Below are 22,198 nucleotides of genomic sequence, written 5' to 3' on the forward strand. Positions count from 1 at the left end.
GGCTGCTGGGGAAGGGATCAGTCTCTTTTCTGGAACTCCTGATGCTTCCTCTGGCCCCAAATGTCACCACCAGGCAGGCTGGGGCCGACCCCTTTTGCCCTGGCTATGACCCAACAACCCCCTCAGCACCAACACACACACACACACACACAATGTCACCCATTCTTTCTCTGCAGCCTATCTCCTGAGCTGCCACTTTCCCCGACGTCCAGCTTATGGAGCTGTGACTGTCACTAGCCTCCATCCAGGAGGCAGTGCCCGCTTCCATTGTGCCACTGGCTACCAGCTGAAGGGTGCCAGGCTCCTTACCTGTCTCAACGCCACTCAGCCCTTCTGGGATTCCCAGGAGCCTATCTGCATTGGTGAGTGGCCCCAGGGGACTCCGTGCTGAACGGGGGAGTAAGAAGGGGGGCTCATCTTTGTTTTCTGTTACTATGTAGTCCCTTCACAGGCTCTCCATAGGAAGCCCGAAAATGGTTTCACATGTCAGTGGCATTCATCCAACCCACACTTAGTGAGCACCTACTATATACAGGCACCACAGGTATATAGAGCTGAATTAAACAGGGACTGTGCCCTCAAAGGGCCCACCCTTCCAGGAAATGGGGGAAGAAGAAAGCACGCGAGTCATCAACTTTCACAGCAGGAAGTAAAAAGTACCAATGAAGAGACATAAGTGACCTGGGAGGAGAGAAAGCGGTCATTCTTAGCTGGGCATTCACAAGGCTTCCTGGAGGAAGTGGCACTGAAGGTTTGACATTTCAGTGGACAGTGACACAGAGGAGAGGTAAGGGAGTATTTGAGGCCTGAGGCTTGTGAAGAAGACAGAGGGAGGGCCTTAAATATCAGCCAAATTACTGGGGTGGGAGCTGTTTAAGTTTTGGAGAGGAGGCGAGAGGTGCTCAGAACGATTCCCCGGGAAAGCCAATCAGGTGGAGTCCAGAGGCTGGGAGGCCAGCCAGGCAAGCGGGTTTGAACTTAGTGACTTTGGAAATGAAGAGGAGGGAAGAGATTCCAGAGACAGGGATGAGAGAAAGGGCGAGAGTGGAAGGAGACTCCCAAGTTCTGCTGGCAGGAAAAAGATGGAGTGTTTAGTTTGCAATATGAAAAGCGGTTTGGGCTTTTTTCCTTTCTTTTAGCTTGGGCTTTTGAACCTTATTTCATTCTATACACTCTTCCTGGGTGCCAGGCACAAGCAGAGGTGAATGAGCCAGGCATGGGCCGTCTAGTGAGACCAGCAAGCAGCTCGGCACGTTCAGGGCAGACACGGCTGGGAGGGGACAAAGTCAGAGTGCAAGGGGGACCCACGGGGGGCGCGGGGGGGGGCACGGGGGGGGGAGCGCGCGGGGAGGGGGAGGGCAGGCTGCTCCAAAATGAGTAAGGAGTCAAAGAAAGCTTCCCAAGGAGATGACTTGGAAGGATTACAAGAATGTCAGCCCAGGGAGGTGGGGTGGATTCCTGGGACAGCACGTGCAGAGGTGTGGAGGCACGAAGCCACGTGCTGCGGTGAGGACTCGGTGAGCTGGGCCATAGAAGAGGGGACATGAGCAGAGGCTGAGGCCAAGTCCAGAATCAGGTTCATGCAGGGCTGAATGCCATCTTAGCTTGGACTCTGTCCGGGGGTCACCGGGAACCACGGAGGAATGTAAGTGCAGGACAGGGCACGATCGGATTTGAGGGCATTCTGTTCTGAGAACAAGCCAACGGTAGCTTTGCCCTCTCTGCGGAGAAGCGGAGAAGAAACTCACCACAACCCCCTCCGCACGAGGTTTATTCGGGGAAAACATTCTGCTGTCTTGAACATTTAGAGACAAAGGCGCTGTGTCTTGGCAGCGGGGCCCCTGTGAGCTGGTAGGGTCCGAAGCTCTCTGTCCGGGAAAGGAAAGTGCTGCCTGAACCAGCCACACTCCTCTCGCCTGAGACGGCTTCACTGGCCCCACTTGGCAGCTGGGAGTCTAAGGCCAACGGACTGAGCCGTCCTTAGTGATGGGGACAAGGGAGCTGCTCAGCCTCTCCTCGGGAAAGAGGACCATCCCAGGCCAGAGGAGGCAGTGCTGGGAAGGCCCTCAAGGGTCAGCCCGGGAATGACAGTGGCAGTGATGCTATTTCAGAGTGTTCGAGGCCATCACCTGACTAGTCCTGTCTACTCGGGGCACAGAATTTGGAGGTGACTGGCATGCACCCCATGTTTGTCATCCCTGATCTAGTCCTATCCCCCTTTTACGTTGATTCAATCATTTGATTCAACAAATACTGAACACCAATCTGTGCCTGGCCAAAGAAGACTGGCCCCCACCCCAGGGGATCCTAGTTAAGGGACATATCCAAACAGTAACTGGTTTTAGGGGGTGGCATGAGGTAGAAGTAGTAGATGCACCCAAGAAGATTGGAGCCTGGGTAAGAGGCTTTAATCAAGTCCACCTGGGGGGCAGTCAGGGCAGGCCTCCCGGAGGAGTCAGCAGGGAAGGAAAGTGACTCCTCCAGGGCCACACAGCCAGGCCCTGGCAGAGCTACCACACTCAAGGGAGTCGCATATGAGTAGTCCCAGAAGTGAACGGTGAGGAGGCAGATTCTGGAGTCCAGGCTGCCTGGAGCTGCAGGGTTACAGGGGCAAAGGGTTGATCTTCAGCACCATGAAGGCGAAGATCCCCGCTGCCCCATGCACAGGCCACAGAGCTGGGAAAAGCCGGAAGGCTTGGTAGGCTGCCTGGGCTCCAGCCAGGGGGCCCTGCCCACAGTTCTGGCCCTGTCTCCCAGCTGCCTGCGGCGGAGTGATCCGCAACGCCACCACCGGCCGCATTGTCTCCCCTGGCTTCCCGGGCAACTACAGCAACAACCTCACCTGCCACTGGCTGCTGGAGGCTCCCGAGAGCCAGCGACTGCACTTGCACTTTGAGAAGGTTTCCCTGGCAGAGGACGACGACAGGTGAGGGCCTGTCCTGGTGGGAGGGGAGCACCTGGCTTGGCAATACCCTTCTGGAGGGACAGCACACAAGCATGGGTCACACCCCACCCGGGGCAGCAACCAGCCACACAGCTGCCACTCTGCTGACCCAGGCTCATCATCCGCAATGGGGACAACGTGGAGGCCCCGCCCGTGTATGATTCCTATGAGGTGGAGTACCTGCCCATCGAAGGCCTGCTCAGCTCTGGCCGACACTTCTTTGTGGAGCTCAGCACTGACAGCAGCGGGGCAGCTGCAGGCATGGCCCTGCGCTATGAGGGTGAGCCTGTCGGGGCCTACCCAGGGGTGAGGGGCTAGAGCGGGGGCTTGGGCCTAGGGTCTCTTCTCTCATACCCTCCCCCTCCATGCCATCATCACTCCTTCCAACTCAACCCTTGCTCACCTGGCACCAAGGCCTTCTCTCTCCATTCCTTCCTTCAAGTCCAGGATTCCTACCCCATCTGCAGGAGACCCCTGCCTGGACCCAGGCCCTCTGGTCCAAGTGAATGAATTCTCTAGAATTTGAAGAGCAAAAAAAGGCCCAATTCTTAGGGGAGGAGAATTGCTACAAGAGACATTCTAGAACCACTCATGCATGCATGCATTCATTCAAAACATGTATGGAGTGCCTTCTATGTACTAAGCACAAAACTGGGTGTGCTAGAAATATAATGGTGATCAGGACAGCCTCCTGAGCATAATAGGGATGGGTGCTCTGGCTGCTCCTGCCCCCTGCTCCAAGCCCAGGAGAGACATTTGTAGCCAGGATGAGGAAAGCCCTAGAAAGGGAACTAGGAGGACATTTGCCCCGTTTGACCCGTGAAGGCTGAGCCCGGCCCTGTGGTTTACAGCCTTCCAGCAGGGCCATTGCTATGAGCCCTTTGTCAAATACGGCAACTTCAGCAGCAGTGCACCCTCCTACCCTGTGGGTACCACCGTGGAGTTCAGCTGCGACCCTGGCTATACCCTAGAGCAAGGCTCCATCATCATTGAGTGTGTTGACCCCCATGACCCTCAGTGGAATGAGACAGAGCCCGCCTGCCGAGGTCAGTAGGCACAAGCAGAGGTGGGCCTGCCAAGGGCAGGGAGCAGGGTGGGCACCTGGGAGCAGCCACAGAACCTGGGGCCGCAGGGTCCCAGTGACGTGTCATTCAAGCTTCCCCGAGGAAAAGGTGGGGACTCCCAGCAATGGATAGGCACTCCTGGGGGCAGATGGCAGCTCCAGGACATGGCACTGGGGGGAATGCGGAGGGGACGTGCCTCCCGGGCCTCCCCTGCCTTCCAGCTGTGTGCAGCGGGGAGATCACAGACTCAGCCGGCGTGGTGCTCTCCCCCAACTGGCCGGAGCCCTATGGCCGTGGTCAAGACTGCATCTGGGGCGTGCACGTGGAGGAGGACAAGCGCATCATGCTGGACGTCCGAGTGTAAGTGCCCACTGGACACTCCTAAGCCATGGAGACATCTCTTGCCCAGCCCATCCTGGGGCCCCCAGGCCCACCCTCCCTGACAGTCCTCCTCCATAGGCTGCGCATAGGCCCCGGCGATGTACTTACCTTCTATGATGGGGATGACCTGACAGCCCGGGTTCTGGGCCAGTATTCTGGGCCCCGAGGCCACTTCAAGCTCTTTACCTCCATGGCTGATGTCACCATCCAGTTCCAGTCAGACCCTGGGACCTCCGTGCTGGGCTACCAGCAGGGCTTTGTCATCCACTTCTTTGGTGAGTTTGCCCCTGCCCCACCCTGTGCCTGAGGGAGAAGGGATGCTAGAACGCAGACCCCAAAACATGCAAGTCGGAGAGGCCAGGGTGATGAGGAGCCTGACAAGGGAAAGCTCAAAACACTCTGGGCATCACCTGAAGCTAGCCTTGTTCTCCATCTTCCACCAGAGCCCAGGGGGAGAAAGGGACCTTCTGTCGCAGCAAGAGGGATTTGGTGGGCAGCAGGCAGAACTTCGTAACAAAAGTAGGGAACTAAGGAAAAGTATTCTATTCTACCTTTCTGGTAATCTTCACTAGAAGTGACAATTTTCCCCACTTTACCCGGCCCATCTCTCAGGACCGAGAAACTGGCCAACATGTATTTGGAGCTAAGGTCAAAGCCTAGATGATAAACCAGGAATCAAGGAGACAGTCATGTCAGGGACGAGTAAGGAGGAACACTTTTGAGTGGGGAGAATCACTGAGCCGGCCCAGGCCAAACTGGCAGGAGCCGAGTGTCCTCAGGAGAGGGGAGGCTAGCACAGTTACGCTGGTGCTGGCTGAGGGTCTACATCTTTTGCCCCTGTGCCCCTAGAGGTGCCCCGCAATGACACGTGTCCAGAGCTGCCTGAGATCCCCAATGGTTGGAAGAGCCCGTCACAGCCTGAGCTGGTGCATGGCACTGTCGTCACTTACCAGTGCTACCCTGGCTACCAGGTGGTGGGATCCAGTATCCTTATGTGCCAGTGGGACCTAACCTGGAGTGAGGACCTGCCTTCCTGCCAGAGGGGTGAGTGTACCTGTTCCCCATATGCCCCTCCCCAATGCAACCTACAAGCCTCTCTCTTGGACTATGAACCACACTCCAACTGTTACTAGCTGGTATCCTTGAAGTTCTTCCACCTTTCATAGCCTCGGTTTCCTCATCTGGGAAATGGGACAATACCTTTCCATAGTTATCTACCAAGTACTCCAAGTATTTTGTTCCTGGTAGCTGGCCAATCAGTGTTTGTTTGTTGTTGTTTTAATCTTTATTGTTGGAAGTATTATATATGTCCCCTTTTTCCCCCCATTGACTCCTTCCAGCCCACCCCACCCCCCACTCCAGGCCTTCACCACCCTATTGTCTGTGTCCATGGGTTATGCATAGACCTAGTATATGCATACAAGTTCTTTGCTTGATCATCTCCCCCCGCCTTCCCTCCGAGATTCCTCACTCTGTTCCATGCTTCCATCTCTCTGGATCCACTCTGTTCATCAGCTTGTTAATTAAATTCCACCCATCAGTGTCTGTTGACTCTCATGGATTGGAAGGGGACAGAGGTAGGGATATACCAGCGAAATGGTGGTGACAGATAACTAGAGGGTAATGCTCCCTGGCATGAAGATGTTGGCTGCCTGGCACAACGCCAGGGAGGACTGGCTTTTGTTGAGTTCTACTTGAGCTACTTCCTCCCCATCACCCTCCCCCCACACACCCATAGTAACTTCCTGCCATGACCCTGGGGATGTGGAGCACAGCCGACGCCTCATATCTAGCCCCAAGTTCCCCGTGGGAGCCACGGTGCAGTATATCTGTGACCAGGGTTTTGTGCTGACGGGTAGTGCCATCCTCACCTGCCATGACCGCCAAGCCAGCAGCCCCAAGTGGAGCGACCGGGCCCCCAAATGTCTCCGTAAGTGTCAAATGGGTAGGAGGGGAAGCCTCTGGTAGGAGAAAAAAGATGCTGCCTGAGGGGCGTGGCACCCTCACTAGGCTCCGCCTGCTTTGCAGTGGAACAGCTCAAGCCATGCCATAGCCTCAGTGCCCCCGAGAATGGTGCCTGCAGTCCTGAAAAGCGGCTACACCCAGCAGGAGCTACTGTCCACTTCTCGTGTGCCCCCGGCTATGTGCTGAAGGGCCAGGCCAGCATCAAGTGTGTACCCGGGAACCCCTCACATTGGAGTGACCCCCCACCCATCTGCAGGGCTGGTGAGTCGTCTGCCCCCCTAAACCCTCCGCCTGGCTCATAGGGCTGCTCTGGCAAAGAGGTCAAATGTTGAGAACCAGAACCCACTGCCCACACTCCCTTCATATTACCTTTGGTCTCCCCAGTCTCTGCCCGATTTTCCTGACCTGGCGACACCAAGACAAATGCTGGGGTGGGCTCTTCCTGGACAAAACCTCCCCATGATCAGCCCACCCCCTGCCTTAGTGGTTAGGCCTGTTGGACTCAACCACTGCCCTTGGCCCTCTCCTCTTGTTCCAGCCTCTCTGGATGGGTTCTACAGCGGCCGCAGCCTGGATGGTGAGCCCCCACGCCGGAGGGCCAGGGAAGTAGTCTCTTCCGCTGGTTCTCATAGATCCCAGGCCATTGGGTTCCCCAAGGAGGGTGGATTGATAAAGAGAGAGGTCTGGGACTAGCAGCTCCTTCCCTGCCCCCAGCCAGCCGGAAGGAGCTGCTGGCTGAATTTCCCTGGGCAGAGGTGAGGGGCTGTGGGCTCTCAGTGACTGGGACCTCTGCCCCAATCCCACCCTCTGTGCTTTCAGTTGCCAAGGCACCTGCTGCCTCCAGCACCCTGGATGCTGCGCACATTGCAGCTGCCATCTTCCTGCCACTGGTGGCAATGGCGCTCTTGGTGGGAGGTGTGTACCTCTACTTCTCCAGGTGAGGCCGGCTTCCCTTCCCACCCTGCACACCTGCCTCACTCCTGCCTCACTCTCTACTCACAGGCTGCTCTGTCCCACAGGCTCCAGGGGAAAAGCCCCAGGCAGCTGCCCGGAACACGACCCCGCGCCTATGACCGGATCACCGTGGAGTCAGCATTTGACAATCCAACCTACGAGACTGGAGTAAGTACCCAGGCCAGCCTTGACTCCCTACCCAGCACCCCATGCTATGATCCCTTGGGCAGGTACCCCTGAGGGCCCTGTCAAGTCCTCTTGCTCTTTTCCTTTTCCTTGGGAAGGTGGATTACGGGCTGGCAAACTTTACGCAAGTTTCCAACTCCCAGCAGTCTCTTTCCTTTGCAGGAGATGAGAGAATATGAAGTATCCATCTAGGTGGGGGAAGCCAGCTCAGCCCTGCATCACAGCCCAGCAGCAGAGCTCCCAGCTTCCTGCTGTCCCTCCACCTCCTGTACATACCACCCGGGAAGAGACACCACTAATCTCTCAAGAAGTGGTGCCCTTCCCCACCTGCAATGCCCACCAGGTCCTATTTTCTTGGTTCCACTGCCCACTTAGGGCCCTTCCTTGGGTCCAAGTCAGGGGGCATCTGCCTCTGGGCAGAACACAGCTGGAGCATTTGCATCAAGAACCAGCATTTCTCCTGACCCTCCTTCACGCCCTGCACCTCGAGCCTGGAATTCAGAGGCAGAATGGAAACGCCGTTCTCCATGGGACCACCATCCAGCGCTGGCAGATAGCTCCGTGCAGCAGGGTTAACGTCATGATGGCAGAAAGCGCGCCAGGGTGCTCCTCACAGGGCCATCACCAGCGGCCAAAACTGCTCTCAATAGTGACCTCTGGGTGGTCCTGGCCCATGAGAAAGCCTCTAGTCCTTCTCTAAGGCCCAGGGAATGGACAGTTCTGCTCCTGTCCCTTCCCAGTGGAGGCAACAATTCTAGGGGATCGTGAGGGGTTAGAGACCTTACCCAAGCTAAGGCTGGGGTTCCCTGGGTACTCATGCTCCACACCAAAGCAGGAAGTCCCCCTGCTCCCCTGCGCTGAGGAGAGAAAGACCTCCTCCTGATGCCAGTCTGGCTATTAAAACATCCCCTTTCCCACTAATCCCTCCTCTAACTCCAACCATTTGCCAGACTCCCCTCCTGGCTACTGTTTTGGGATAAGGGGAGTGGGCAGGCATATTCTGGAGAGGCGGAGAAGTCTAAGGGTGGAGGAATTTGGCATGGAGCAGGGGCTCAGAGAGGCCCAGGAGCCGGTTATAGGCCGCTTTGTATATGTAATGTATCATATGCAGTCTGGCCTCCAGCCAGAGAATAATCTTCTATTTCTGTTGTTTCCTTATTAAAATGGTGTTTTGGAAAAAAAAAAAAAAACACAAGCAATGGCCAGGTGGATGGTGCTTTTTTGAAGGGAAAGGAGGTGGGAAATAAATGGGATGTGGACTTCAGGACCATAAGGTATGCTGGACACATCAACTAATAATCCTGGCTGATGTGGCTCAGTGGTTATGCATCAACCTATAAACCTAGAGGTCACGGTTCAATTCCTGGTCAGGGCACAAGCCCGGGTTGCGGGCTCAATCCGTTGTGTGGGATGTACAGGAGGCAACAATTCTCTCTCATTGTTGGTGTTTCTCCCTCTCTCTTCCTCTCTGAAATCAATTATATTTAACAGTTATAGGTGCTACAGCATTCACTGTCCCAACAAGGTCAGTGCAAAAGATGGCAGTGAAACATGAAGTCCAAGCGTGAGAGCCCAGAAACCCAACTGTTCATCCACCTCAAAGCCTCATTTCCCCCTCTTTTCCAGGTCTAGAACTACAGGGCAGCAAACTCCCAAGCCCCTTCTCAATGTCACTGTATTGCTGACAAGGCCCAGGAAGCCTGACACATACATCTCTTCTTCCTCTTCTTTCCCAGCTAGCAAGACTTAGGAAACTGGAACAGGAATCAGAGACAACCCTAAACATGAGGCTCAAGTCTGCCTTGCCCTCAGAAAACATCCAGGCTGTCAGCAGCAGGGACAATGAAGCTTAGAGGTTTGGCTCCCACTTTAGCAAAAGCCCCAGAGCCCAGAAAGAAGTGGCTGGATGGGATCTGCTTAAGTTAGTCAAGTTTGGTCCCTTCCAGCCCCTGAGCCCATTACCTGTGGCCCCAAGCACCTCCTCAAATGAAAGTGTTTGCCCAGCCGTGATCCACAGCATGCATGTCCATGTTTAGACTGCTCCGCATGGCTGCCTCCAGAATAAGAGCAAAAAACAAGCAACAGGGAATTAGGGGAACTCAGAAGCCAAAAGACAAATCTCTGAAGGAAATAACAACAGCAACCAGCACCTTCTGCTTCTACAGTCTTCCAACAGAGAAGTCTTGACCACTCATGGCTGACCACCTCTTGGCTCTAGCACAGGCCTCCTGGAAGAATGGAGTAGCTGTCCAGGCAGAGTGCAGTGCCTAGATTAGCCACAAGAGGTCACTTCTGAAGGTATCTGTATCCCACCTGCTCTCTCCCCTCAATCCTCCTGGAGTAACCCGGGCTGGAGCTCTCCAAGGTGGCACCAACTCCTGGACTCGCTGGGCTGACTTCACCCCCTCCAAGTTCAAAGAAGAAGGTGTGTGTCCCTAGCCGGTGTTGCTCATTGGTTAGGGCATCTGCGTGCGCACTGAAAGGTCATGGGTTCGATTCCTGGTCAAGGGTACCTACATGGGTTGCAGGTTTGATTCCCTGCATGCAGGAAGCAACCAATCAATGTGTCTCTCACATCAATGTTTTCCTCTCTCTCCTGCTCCTCCCTCCCTTTTTTCCACTCTCTCTAAAAATCAATGGGAAAATATCCTCGGGTGAGGATTAACAAAAAAGGAGGAGGAGGAAGAGAAGGAGGGGTGTGGAGTGATTAGTTCTCCTGGCACTTGTCAACAAAGCCAAGTATTATTTCCCTCATTAGCTCACAGCCTGTTCCAATTCTCAACTGCAAATGATGGTGTCGATCAAAGTAAAACTTTGCTTATTGGGCTTGTGCCAATGGCTTACTTATCTGCCCCATAATGCCTTCAGGCTGACACAGCAACACAGCTAGGCCCTGAGCAATAGGAAGGAATCCAGTAAGAGAGAGAACATGAGGCTCCAACTTCTGAGGGCATGAAATATAGCCCCAGAAAAGATGAAGTCTGGCCACTTCCATACATCTAACTCAGCCCTCCTCTCTCTGAGGGCCACATCTCTGGCCCATAGCCACTATAATTTGTTTGCTGAGGTTGGTAGAGAGCAATGATAAGGCCCATGACCTTATAATTCTTCCCAGGCACCAAAAGGATCATCGGAAACCAAAGACCACACACTGACATACAACCTATCTAACTCATCCTCCTTACTATCCTAAAAGAAGGAACAGCAGCAACTCCTCACCGGCAGTGTTCTGGCCTAGGAATCAAGAAATCTGTGTCATTCCTAGGTCTTCCATAAACTGAACTAAGCAAATCACTACTCCCTTCTGTGCATATGGAAATTAGAGGATTAATACAGATGGTCTTTAAGCCCTTTCCAGTTTTCCGCTTCTGGGAGTGGTAAGTATACCTCAGCAGTGAGCTGTGGCAGTGCCATCTAAAATCCTAGTGTCAAGCACAATAATGCCACTCCCTTCTTCACCGCTTCATCTACAGTCGGCAGGATAACTGGCCATCTCTGAAAGAGATACCAAGGAGAGGGGCGGGCACCGGAGAGGTAGCATGAAGCCCTTTTCACAGAACTCGAAATGAGGCCTTCAGACTACAAATACCCCAGCATACAGAACGGCCGCTCCCAAACGAAGCCCTCCCTAGAAGGCAAATCACTCTTCCCCGAGTCCATTCTACGGTACAGCGCATCGCATGCACACAGAACTACGGCTCCCACAATCCACCAGAGCCATCGCGAGCTTTCCTCCCAGGGTGCAGTGCGCTCCCGTTAGCTTTTTGGAGCCCTTGCGCATTGCAAACTGGGAGTTGAAGTCCACTGTAGGCAGGTAGCTGGGCGTTGTCAACATTATAAACTCTTGGCTTTTGGCTTCCTCTTGAGCATTTCTCATGGACAGTGATCAAAAGAGGGTACTAACAGGCATGCGAAACTCTCCATGGTGTCATCACTACGCAAGGCAGAGATGCTAAGACTAAAATTAACTGTGGGGAACGGGAGGGAAGTGGGAACTGAGCCATCCAACCCGACACCAAAAGCATCGTTTTCCATTTCAATGGCTTTTCTTTTCTCTTTAAGAATATGGCGCCTGGTCCAGCCACACCTGACGCTGGAACCAAACAGTCCAGCGCAACATCCCTGGGAGTGCTGCTGTCACCAACAGCCTACCAGCTCCAGCCTACATCACACCTTATCCTTCCTGTTCATGCCTGAGGATTCCAAGGACATGATAGTCTATATCCCGTTACCAAAATGGCGAAAGGAGAAGCATTCTTGTTAGGGCCTGCAGGTGACAATACGCCTGCGTGAGAGCTGGCTGTGTTGTAGGCGGGAGAGGAACATCCTCAACACGCCTGCGCAGGAACAGCATATTCTCAGTCCATATACAAACCCCAATGGATGAAGCGTACTCCTGTTTCTGCGGCTGCGCTGTGACCCTTACGCGCTCTCCCAGGCGCCTGCGCGATTCCTCAGGTCCCGCCCTTTTATCTCAGTGCGCTGGCGCAGGGGGAAAAAAGCCAGGGTTTCGGCGCTTCAGAAGAATGCCAGCGCGGCTGCGCGCTGGGGGGTACCCCCTCATTGCGGCTGCGCGGGAGCCCGGCCGCCGGCTGTCACTGCGGTTGCGCGCGGCGAGCGGCGATCCCCGGGCGCCTGCGCGGGTGGCTTTGCGGGCGCTCGCGGTAAGTTTGCGCCAAGTGCGCGGCAGCCGGGACGCAGACGGCGGCGGCAGCGAGAGGCGGAGCCCGGGGACCACCCCTCATCACCCTCCCCGCAGTCACCTCACGTACCACAACCTCACCTAACCTCTCACCCCCCCTCCGAGCCCCCAACCCCGGGATGGCAGCGCCCGCCAGCCTTCCCTGCCGGACCAGCGGTCGCCAGCGCCGGCTCTAGCTTGTGGGACTAGGCCCCGCCGAGGCCTGACCCCCGGAGCCGGGACCCACCGTGCAGTCAGCCACTGGGCCGGGGCTGAGGGGCCGCTCCCCCCTCACGGCCCGTAGGGAGGACGCTGCCATCCCGGGGACTGGGGGCCGGGGGGTGGGGGGGAGCCAGGGCAAGGAAGTCGGGACCTGTGTTGAGAAAAAAGAAGAGGGACCGGGGTCAGGAGCGCCCCCTCATCCCGCTTCCCCCCTCCCCCCGGGGTTGGGGGGGCCCGAGCAGAAAGCGCCCAGCCCGGGAGGTGGATGAATGTGGGAGAAAATGGAGACCAAGACGATCGTGTACGACTTGGACACGTCAGGGGGGCTGATGGAGGTAAGAGGAGCCCTCCTCATCCCCTTCCCCCAGCGCCGGGAGGGAACCTCCGCCCTCCGCCCCACAAAGCGCAAGTGGGCCGGGGGAGGAGGGGGTTCTTTCCACCCAGACTCTCCCATCTTTGCAATCCGAGGGGGCCGAGCGCAGCCTCCGAGGACGTTTGCAGCAGCCTCCACCCGCCGCCCTCGATTTGCTCTCCCGAGGCACCAACCCACTCCATCTCGTTGCACCGGCGGGCTTCCCCACCCCCTTCTTGTCGGCCCCTTTGTGCTCCCCACCCCCCTCCCTAGCACGTCCGGGTACCGGGCTTCAGGCCTCTCCAGAGCCCAGCTTGGAGTCCCCCACTGTCCATACAAGGAAGTGGCGAGCTGGGAACCGCGCACCCTCTCCCCATCCCCCTACCCTGATTCTCCCCATTTGGAAGAAGCTGCTCTCCTTGTTGTGCTGCAGGAACACGGTTAGGGTGGGCTCCCCCTGGTTCCGGGGGCCGAGAGGTTCTGGGAGCAGCCTGGATGGGAGGAAGAAGGACAAAAGGGGGGAGAGGGGTGGGTGACGGAGAAGCCGCGCCGGAGGGGCGGCGGGCAGCCCGGGAGCTCCGAGTGTGCACACACGCCGTGTGTATGTGTGTGCAGCAAATCCAAGCGCTGCTGGCACCCCCCAAGACGGACGAGGCCGAAAAGCGGAGTCGGAAGCCTGAGAAGGAACCCCGGAGAAGCGGCAGGGCCACCAACCACGACAGCTGCGATAGCTGCAAAGAAGGGGGTGACCTCCTGTGCTGTGACCATTGCCCTGCCGCCTTCCACCTTCAGTGCTGGTAAGGTCTGCGGACACCTTGGGAGCCCCATGGTGGACCCTCGTTGGCACATTCCTTCACCCGGCCTACCCCTGCCTGCCAAATAACGGGCGCTTGCAGCCGCTAGATGCCTTTCTGTCGCCGCTGGGGCGAGCGCCTCCCGGCCCCAGGTGTATGCAGGGCTCTGGCCGTTTGGGGGGGTGGGGGTGGAGGGGAGCAGCGATGGGTCCGGACCCCGAGGTGGGGATTGGGAGGAGTGAGGAGAACCCCATCTGGGACTGGAAGTCGCTTGGGAGCCGGGACTGAGCCTGCCGGGTACGGCCGGCCGTGGCGGGGAGGAAGGGGAGGAGCTCTGGGCCCTGTGCCGCTCGCTCGCTCGCTCGCGCGCCCGCCGCCCTCGGGCTCGGGCCGTGCCGGGCCGGGCTCTCCTCCGGGTGGGTGCGCGGAACCCTCGGCCGCCAGGGCTGCCCAGGTCCAGACCCCGGGACCCGGCGTCCGGGCGCTTGCGGCTGTAGAAGAAAGCATGGAGGGTGTCTCTTGAGTCCGCCTCTTCTCTGTCTCTCTGTTTACAATATGGCGACCTGTCTTTAAATTATATTTTTATTCTCAGCGCCATTTTGGCTGCATATATGATTTGCAAACGCCTCCCGGGGAACGGTGGGGTTAGCCCCTGGGTCCTTTCTGCGGAAGCTCCTCGGAGGCCGAGGCTGGGATCTCACCGCTCTGGTCCCCTTTCTCTGCCGCCGCCTGCCCCCTGTTGCCTCTCGGAGCTGCCTCCTCCTTCCCCGCCCCGTGCTGCCGCCTCTTAGGAAATCGGGCCCTGTTAGACAATTAAAATTGCCCTTGGGCGCCGATTTCACTTATCCGCTCTGGATCGGCGAACCCTTCGCTGCAAGATTATTTGCTGCTGGGGCTGGATTGTATGCGGTGGCTCCGCAAGGACATTTTTAAGGAGCGGAGAGATGGGAAGCTGTGCGCTCTTTTTACACCACCACCCCCCTTACTGAACTCGAGGGGAGGGGAGAGACCACGGGAAGAGAGGGAGGGACCTGGGTTGATGGCCCGATGCTTGATCCTCCTCAGCAGCTCAGCCCTGAACAGTCAGGCCAAGAAGAGTTTATACTCCAGCTTCTGCCTGGAGAAATCACCTCTGCCCTCCACAGAAAACCCCGTAATTTGCTCATAGAACCCAGATTGGGTCTCATTCTGTTTTTCAGCAACAGTTGACTGAATGGGCGGTTGTGGAAAGAGACAGGCTGCAGAGAGAGGGGGGAGGAGAGGGGCGGTTTGTTCCACCCGTTTTTTTCATGTTGTCTTGTTTAGCCCTGTTTAAAAAAAATTTTTTAATGAGGTTTTCCTTAGGACTGTACACAATTCTATTCAAATTCCATGTCTCAGTTTGTGGAATAGCACCTATTGTATACTTACACTAATTGCAGGTTTTGGAACACCTATTAAACAGATGATTGATCCTGGGCAAATTAAGTCTGTGGTCAGAAGTTATGTAGAAAGCTCCAGTTACCATTCCCAAAATACTTTTGTCCAGGAGGGCACCCCATCTTGGCTTGTAATGTTGCAGAAACAAAAATGATTATCCTGGAGGAAGCTTTGCTGCTAGCTTTAAAATTTTTATTATGAAATGACTAATACCAGTAGGAAGGGTCTGTGGGTTTATCCTTTTTATCCTATAAGTTGTAATTCACCTGGAGAAAAAAAATCTCGGCAAGTTTCCTGTTCTGTTCTTGCCAATGGAAACAGTTTGTACCTGAATATGTTGCGTTTCTTACAAGTTATTCCCAGTTGCTTACATTTTTTTATTGTGCTTACTTAATACATACACCAGGACTGAATTGTAGATTGCTTGATTTTAAATATGGCTTAATGTTTTACCTAACTTCTTATACTTGTGTTAACCATATTGAGTGAAAATTTGATAAGTTCTTTATTGTTTTTAGTCTCGTTTGTTTAAAACTGAAATTGTTTATTAGAAACTTTAGTCCTGGAAAAGTGTACTGTTTTGCCTGACATTGGACTTTTAAACTCTAAAATCTAACCTCTGAATCTTTTAATTAGGTGAGTCTAACTAAATCTTGTCAAGTTGTACAATTAGCAGTTTCCACTTTAGCTGAGAGGAGACGGGGGAGGACTTTTTTTAGCTGTTGGTGAGATTCAGCCTTGCCAGACTGTGCATTTCATTGAATACTTTTTATAAGACCATGAATGGGAACTGGTAATCAGAGATTTGAGAATCCTAGTAAACGAGGTAGGGCTTGTTTCACATCTCCAGTTCCCCCTTTGAAGATGCCGGTACTGAATGTACCATTAACTTATCTGAGTTATTATATAAATCACAAAACATTCTAGATAGTGGTACAAAAACAGGAAGCCTTGTTTTAAGTGTGGCTTATCCCATTTTCCTGCCTCCTAGCCTAGGCTCTTTCCAGCACAAGTGAAGTACTTCATTAGCCATCTCAACCGAAGTGGCTAGGTCCAGCAATTACTTAATGGTCTCAGAAAATTCGATTCCTGAGTGTGCTCTCCTTAACTTGTCCCATTGCTTTCTTGTACCATGTGGGAATGAGGTTAGAAGGTATGGTTATATTTTCTCTTGCTTCCCTTTCTAACTAGCTAAGACTGGGTTATTTAGGTAAGCATAGGGTGATAATTTTCCTCATGTACAGAATGTACAAGAGTGAAGATGGAGTTTTGCAAACCCTGTAGGTCCTAACTGCAGTGCTCCTGTGGGTCTCCATTCAAGGCTCTGAGACAAGTCCTTTTTCAGTCTCTAGTGTGCCTTGCCAGCTTGCCTCACAGTGAACCGGATCTAGTAAAATGTTCCAGAAGTGATTCTAGGCAAACTTTACTTCCTGGGTTTAGTGACAGCCACAACCACCAGGGATTTTTCTAAGATAAACTACTGGAGGAAATGACTGGTCAAATAAGCTGTTTTAATTGTCTTGTCTTGTCTCAGGGTCAGTGCTTTATATGAAGAACAGTCCTTTTCCCAATTAGACTGGGAGTCCTATTTTTGGGTTTTCTGTAATGATCTGGGTGAGGAAATGAATTTTCCTGTACTCAGTACCATTAACTCACTAAAGAATTAAACTTGAGAAGCTAATGATGTTTTCATATTTGTTTAAGTGATAGTATAATCGTTTTATCCAAGTTTAACTGGTTATCAATTATTCAGAGTGGTAGCAGGGGTTACTAAACCTGCCCCTGGAGAGTTGGAAAGAGATATGTTTTTAAGTGTTCCCTGGTGAGCCTGACCTTTATTATAATTGTCATGCCATAAGTTGAGCCTTCTGAAAATACTGGTCTCCGTGGACTGGTCCCTAAAACATCAGTTTAAAAAATATTAGAATAACTGATGGAGCTCTAGTTGCCACTGACCCATCTTTCTGTTTGAGATGGATAGAATTATTCTTACTGATAGAGTATCATAGGGCATTGATAATGAGGCTGACTAGAAACTGGATGGTTTCCTCTGATTGCTTTCTCATGGCATTTTGCTCCAGACTGAGGGACCAAAATGGTCTGATTAAGAAGTGCGTCTACCTCAGCAGACCTCAGCATGGTTGCTTCCCGTCAGACAGATTTCTGTAGCATTTGCCTCCGCATGTTATATTTGGAATTGTTGGCCGCTTTCCTCTCTCTGGTGTTGGCAGCAAGATCCAAAATGAGGTTTTCGAAGAATGAGAGTAAAAAGGTCTCTGTGCACAGGCAGAACTAAGCTCAGCTTGGAGTTTTGCATATTTAATTTTCAGTGAGTCATAACAAGAAAGGTTTCACACATAGAGTAGAAAACTGCCTTACAGAAACTATTTGTGCCATGTGAACTTTTAAGGAGGTGGTTTTTCTGATTTTGTTGTATTTAGCTCCTCATTAGAATAGTGTCAGGCAAGAGATTAATTAAAATACATTTATGTTAACATTATCTTATGAATCTGTTGTTTCTGACATCGTAAGTGCTTAGAAGCCTGGCACTGAAGAATTGGAGGTGGCAGCCTCAGGACTGCCCCCCTTACTCTGCCCCCTCAGTAGTAAAATGATTGAACAATAAACCTAATTTGGTTTTATGTGTATTTTATGTATTTACTTTTGCATTTGCTAAATTGCATTTGTAGTATTTTTAAGTGGTCCACTCAAACAGGGAGGGTCCATTGCCAATCACCTTCAACTCAATATCACATGTATGCTTTGTAAACCTATGATGGGGCTCAGGGACTAATTCTTGTTACATGAGTGCTTTAATCCAAGGATAAAGGATAATCACTGTTTAAAAATATAAGAATAATATTTGGTATGAGTTGTTTGCTCACAAAATGTTTGTGACTCAGATGGCTTTTGTTGAAAAAGGGAAGCATGGGAAGTATTAAAAGTGGGAAAAGAGGTAATACTCCTCAATCATGTGTAAATGTGTAAAGACATGTTTTAGGCACAGCCTTTATTTTTAATATGGAGATGGATTTGTATTTATTTTAAGTTCTTAAGTATATCTCCAAAAGAATTTTTTGACAGCCAAATCATAAAAATTGCACCCCGGCCGGGTAGCTCAGTTGGTTAGAGCATTGTCCCCAATATGCCAAGATTGCAGGTTTGATCTTCAGTCAGGGCAAATACAAGAAGCAACTAATGAGTGCATACATAAGTGGAACAACAAATTGATGTCTCTCTCCTCTCTCTTTGTCTCTCTCAAATCAATAAATAAAAAATTTAAAAATAAAAAATCATTTGATTTGGACTGAAAAGGGATTAAAATAGTCCTGTGTTAAATGAAATAGTGGGTTTTGGTAAGCTCTGAATGAAATTGCAAGTGATACTCAAAAGGGCTCAATGAGTTTTCAAGGTTCATCCTTGTAGGATTTATCAGTACTTTCTGTGGCTGAATACTATTCTGTGTGTGGCTATAATACATTTTATTTATTCATTCATTAGTTGGTGGAAATTTGGGTTGTTTCTACTTTTTGCTATCATGAATAATGATGCTATGAACATTCATGTGCAAGTTCTTTGTGTGAACATCTGCTTTCATTTCTCTTAAGTGTATATTCAGGAGTGGAATTGCTAAGTCACTCTAACGTTTTACCTTTGAAGATCTGCCAGACTATTCTCCAAAGTGGTTGCACCATTTTACATTCCCACCAGCAATGTATGAGGGTCCCAGTTTCTCCACATCTTTACCAACCCTTGTTATTATCTGTCTTCTTTTTTTTAATATATATATATGTATATATATGTATATGTATATATACATATATATATATATATATATATATATGTTATTGATTTTTTACAGAGAGGATGGGAGAGGGATAGAGAGTTAGAAACACCGATGAGAGAGAAATATCGGTCAGCTGCCTCCTGCACACTCCCTACTGGGTATGTACCCGCAACCAAGGCATATGCCCTTGACCGGAATCGAACCTGGGACCCTTCAGTCCGCAGGCCGATGCTCTATCCACTGAGCCAAACCGGTTAGGGCATTATCTGTCTTCTTGATTAAAGCCATCCAGTGGGTACAAAGTGCTATGTCACTGAGATTTAGATTTGCATTTTCCTGCTGGCTAATGAGATTGAACATCTTTTCATGTGCTTATTGGCCATTTGTATATTTTCTTGGAGAAATGTCTATTCAGATCCTTTGTCAAGTTTAATTGGGATTTTTGTTGTTTTTTTATTGAGTTTTAAGGGGTTTTTCTATATGTTCTAGAGATACAAGTCCCTTGTCAGATACATGATTTGCAAGTATTTTCTCACAATTTATGGGTTGTCTTTTTATTTTTCATCTTTTGAGTCTTACCTAGAGAAAGATGGTAGATTTAATTACAGGTTAATGTCTATGCCTGTATAACCTATGTAATGACAGTGAGTAAAGGGTTTCTTCTGTGAACTGCAGTCAAGATGGTGCATCTCAGTGGAGAGAACCTTACAATGTGCTTTGGTGTGTTGCTGTTTCAACTTTTCTGAGTGACCCTTCTCAACAAAGAAGTCTAAGGCTGAAAGTTACCCTAGAGGAAATATAAAAAAATCCACCACCTGCCTTAAGCAGGATGCCCACCAGCCACAATAGAAAATTTCTGTGTATAGGCACTTCTCATACATGGGGGCTCCTAGTTTAAGGAGGAAGATTTTTTTTTAAATATATTTTATTGATTTTTTTTACAGAGAGGAAGGGAGAGGAGAGTTAGAAACATCAATGAGAGAGAAACATCGATCAGTTGCCTCCTGCACACTCGCTACTGGGGATGTGCCCGCAACCAAGGTACATGCTCGAACCGGGGACCCTTTGGCTGTATCCACTGAGCCAAACCGGTGGCAAGGAGGAAGATTTTAATTGCCTCAGTTTGATTGGTAACAGCTTGGGGTGGAAATAACTTCAAATCAATTAATGAGCTGTCTTTTGAACCAGTTAACAAGGACAAAAAGATTTTTGTACATTGGTGAACTCACCTGTTTATATGTGTCTTTATGTAAGCCCAAGTAGCAATAACTAGGGAGAGAATATTTGCCTGCAGGTTTTATATAACTTGTAAAAAGAAACAGTCTGCTTTGATGTTCCCAAGAGGATTTTTTTTGTTACCTAGAAATGCACTTGTCCTGCTAATTAACAGAAATGGGTACATCTTTTCTTCTACAAGAGACAGGGCAATAGAATATAGATGAAGCTGAATGTTGTTTGCTTTTGGTTATAGATAAGAATGTTGAAATCCATCTTTGAACTAGCACATATAAAACAATTCCTTGGGTGTGTAGTTAAGCAGGTCACCCTAGTAGAATATTCTGGTTGGAGTTATGATGGACTTATGATAATGTAGCACAAGCTCCTGGAAATGCATTATTCTAAGGTACCAGAGTTTTAAGTGACCAGAGCAGGGGGACGAGGGGGGGGGGGGGGGAGTTTGTTTTCCCACCTCCACTGTGCTTTTCCTTTTACTTAGAGTCCCCAGGGAGTACAACATGGCCAGCTGCATTGCCTTTGAATGAGTGACACTTATAAGAGCACCTCTGCATAATGCTATCCTCCCAAGAGATAGGACAAGAGTACAGCTGTCCCCCTGCCAGTTTCCTGAAAGAGGAGGACATTGTATTCAGTGCAAGTCCTAGACCAAATTTCAGAAAGGCACTTTGGTATTGCGGATTTGTCACCATGCCCAGCACGCATGCACAGGTCACTAGCTGACTGCTTTTCCCATGACTCGAGAACAGTTAAGAATAAGGTGACTCCTTTTTCTGCCTACCTCTTATGGATATCAAAATCCTTATCTTTTAAACCTAAGGTTATTTCTAAATCTAGGTCTCAGCAAATAAGAATAAAGATGAAGTTTTAGCACATTTGTGTGGGAGGCAAAAGACACTGAAGGAAACAATAGACACTGATAAAAGGAGAAATCATTGATTTTACCCATCAGCAAAGAGGAACTTGGCTACTTACTATATAGAGCTGTTGGTGAATTCACAATAAGCAAATACCAAGTACACCTTACAGGTTGATAAAATTATCTAATAAAAACTCAACTCATTCAAAGAGCTCCTTTCCCTTTTACAGTTGTGTACTAAATGCTCACTAAACTACAGTTTCTGGTTTACAGTGGTCAACTTATGATTTTTGTTTATAGTGCAAAAGCAATACACATTCAGTAGAAACCAGCTAGGCTAAGCTATGGTCAGTGGGTTAGGTTTATTAAATGCATTTTCGACTTACAGTAGCTTCAACTTACAATGGGTTTATTGGGATTTAACCCCATCATTAAGTCAAGGAGCATCTGTACTTGAAAGCCAGAGGCTGACCCATTTCCTCTGCTCACGGGTGCATAATACTAATGGTATTACAAATGAGAATGTGCAAAGATAAACACTGTTTGGGGAACAGAAATTATGTCTGGGTTCTTCCAAGTGGATGGTACCTTTGTTAATACAGACATACAGTGCCCTAGCCAGTTTGGCTCAGTGGATAGAGCGTCGGCCTAAGGACTGAAGAGTCCTGGGTTCGATTCTGGTCAAGGGCACATGCCGGGGTTGCAGGCTCGATCCCTGGTAGGGGGCATGCAGGAGACTGCCAATCAATGATTCTCATCATTAATGTTTCTCTCTCTCTCTCTCCCTCTACCTTCCTCTCTGAAATCAATTAAAAAAATACAAACACAGAATGACCATTCCTTTCCCTCTTTTTTTTTTTTTTTAATATATTTTATTGATTTTTCACAGAGAGGAAGGGAGAGAGATAGAGAGTCAGAAACATCGATGAGCGAGAAACATCGATCAGCTGCCTCCTGCACATCCCCCACTGGGAGATGTGCCCGCAACCCAGGTACATGCCCTTGACCGGAATCGAACCTGGGACCTTTCAGTCTGCAGGCCGACGCTCTATCCACTGAGCCAAACCGGTTTCGGCCCTTTCCCTCTTAATTACATTTGCTTTCCTGTATGTTAATGGCTTTGGTGTTTAATCTTTGCCCTTCCCCTGTTTTCTGACAAATTGTCCAGCATATCTCTCAGAAAATGTTTCCCAGTCTTGAAAGGACAAAAGACAGAGAATGACTGCAGGGCAGAGGAAAACTCCATGCCTAAACCAAGCCATCAGTCCACTGATTTAGGCTCTGCATGAGGCTCTTTTTGAAATAAGCTTGAGTGAGCAAAAAAGGACTCTCTGCAGGGTTTGAATTTAACCAT

At 50.7% G+C, this 22,198-nt stretch overlaps 2 protein-coding genes across 12 annotated transcripts in view; both read left to right on the plus strand.

Annotated features, from left to right (window-relative positions):
• Positions 1 to 8,684, plus strand: part of SEZ6 (seizure related 6 homolog) — a 45,643-nt gene extending 36,959 nt beyond the window's left edge. For 2 of the 4 annotated variants that reach the window (XM_059669348.1, XM_059669346.1), the window contains exons 5-17: positions 177 to 362; positions 2,758 to 2,926; positions 3,058 to 3,224; positions 3,796 to 3,990; positions 4,230 to 4,368; positions 4,468 to 4,664; positions 5,239 to 5,433; positions 6,128 to 6,319; positions 6,418 to 6,615; positions 6,893 to 6,931; positions 7,174 to 7,291; positions 7,374 to 7,476; positions 7,641 to 8,684. In XM_059669348.1, coding sequence (XP_059525331.1) covers positions 177 to 362; positions 2,758 to 2,926; positions 3,058 to 3,224; positions 3,796 to 3,990; positions 4,230 to 4,368; positions 4,468 to 4,664; positions 5,239 to 5,433; positions 6,128 to 6,319; positions 6,418 to 6,615; positions 6,893 to 6,931; positions 7,174 to 7,291; positions 7,374 to 7,476; positions 7,641 to 7,673 — 1,931 coding nt within the window. In that variant the 3' untranslated portion in view covers positions 7,674 to 8,684. Of the gene's footprint in view, positions 1 to 176; positions 363 to 2,757; positions 2,927 to 3,057; positions 3,225 to 3,795; positions 3,991 to 4,229; positions 4,369 to 4,467; positions 4,665 to 5,238; positions 5,434 to 6,127; positions 6,320 to 6,417; positions 6,616 to 6,892; positions 6,932 to 7,173; positions 7,292 to 7,373; positions 7,549 to 7,640 lie in introns of those variants that run through there. The other 2 variants (XM_059669347.1, XM_059669345.1) reach the window with 2 other exon arrangements.
• A 3,356-nt stretch (positions 8,685 to 12,040) lies between these two features.
• The window catches only part of PHF12 (PHD finger protein 12), a 42,018-nt gene continuing 31,860 nt past the window's right edge, over positions 12,041 to 22,198 (plus strand). For 2 of the 8 annotated variants that reach the window (XM_059669326.1, XM_059669328.1), the window contains exons 1-2: positions 12,046 to 12,732; positions 13,365 to 13,546. In XM_059669326.1, the coding sequence (XP_059525309.1) occupies positions 12,667 to 12,732; positions 13,365 to 13,546 (248 nt within the window). In that variant the 5' untranslated portion in view covers positions 12,046 to 12,666. Of the gene's footprint in view, positions 12,733 to 12,765; positions 13,547 to 22,198 lie in introns of those variants that run through there. The other 6 variants (XR_009449144.1, XM_059669325.1, XM_059669324.1 and 3 more) reach the window with 6 other exon arrangements.

The sequence above is a fragment of the Myotis daubentonii genome, chromosome 16, assembly GCF_963259705.1.
Source record: "Myotis daubentonii chromosome 16, mMyoDau2.1, whole genome shotgun sequence".
NCBI classification, from domain to species: domain Eukaryota; kingdom Metazoa; phylum Chordata; class Mammalia; order Chiroptera; family Vespertilionidae; genus Myotis; species Myotis daubentonii.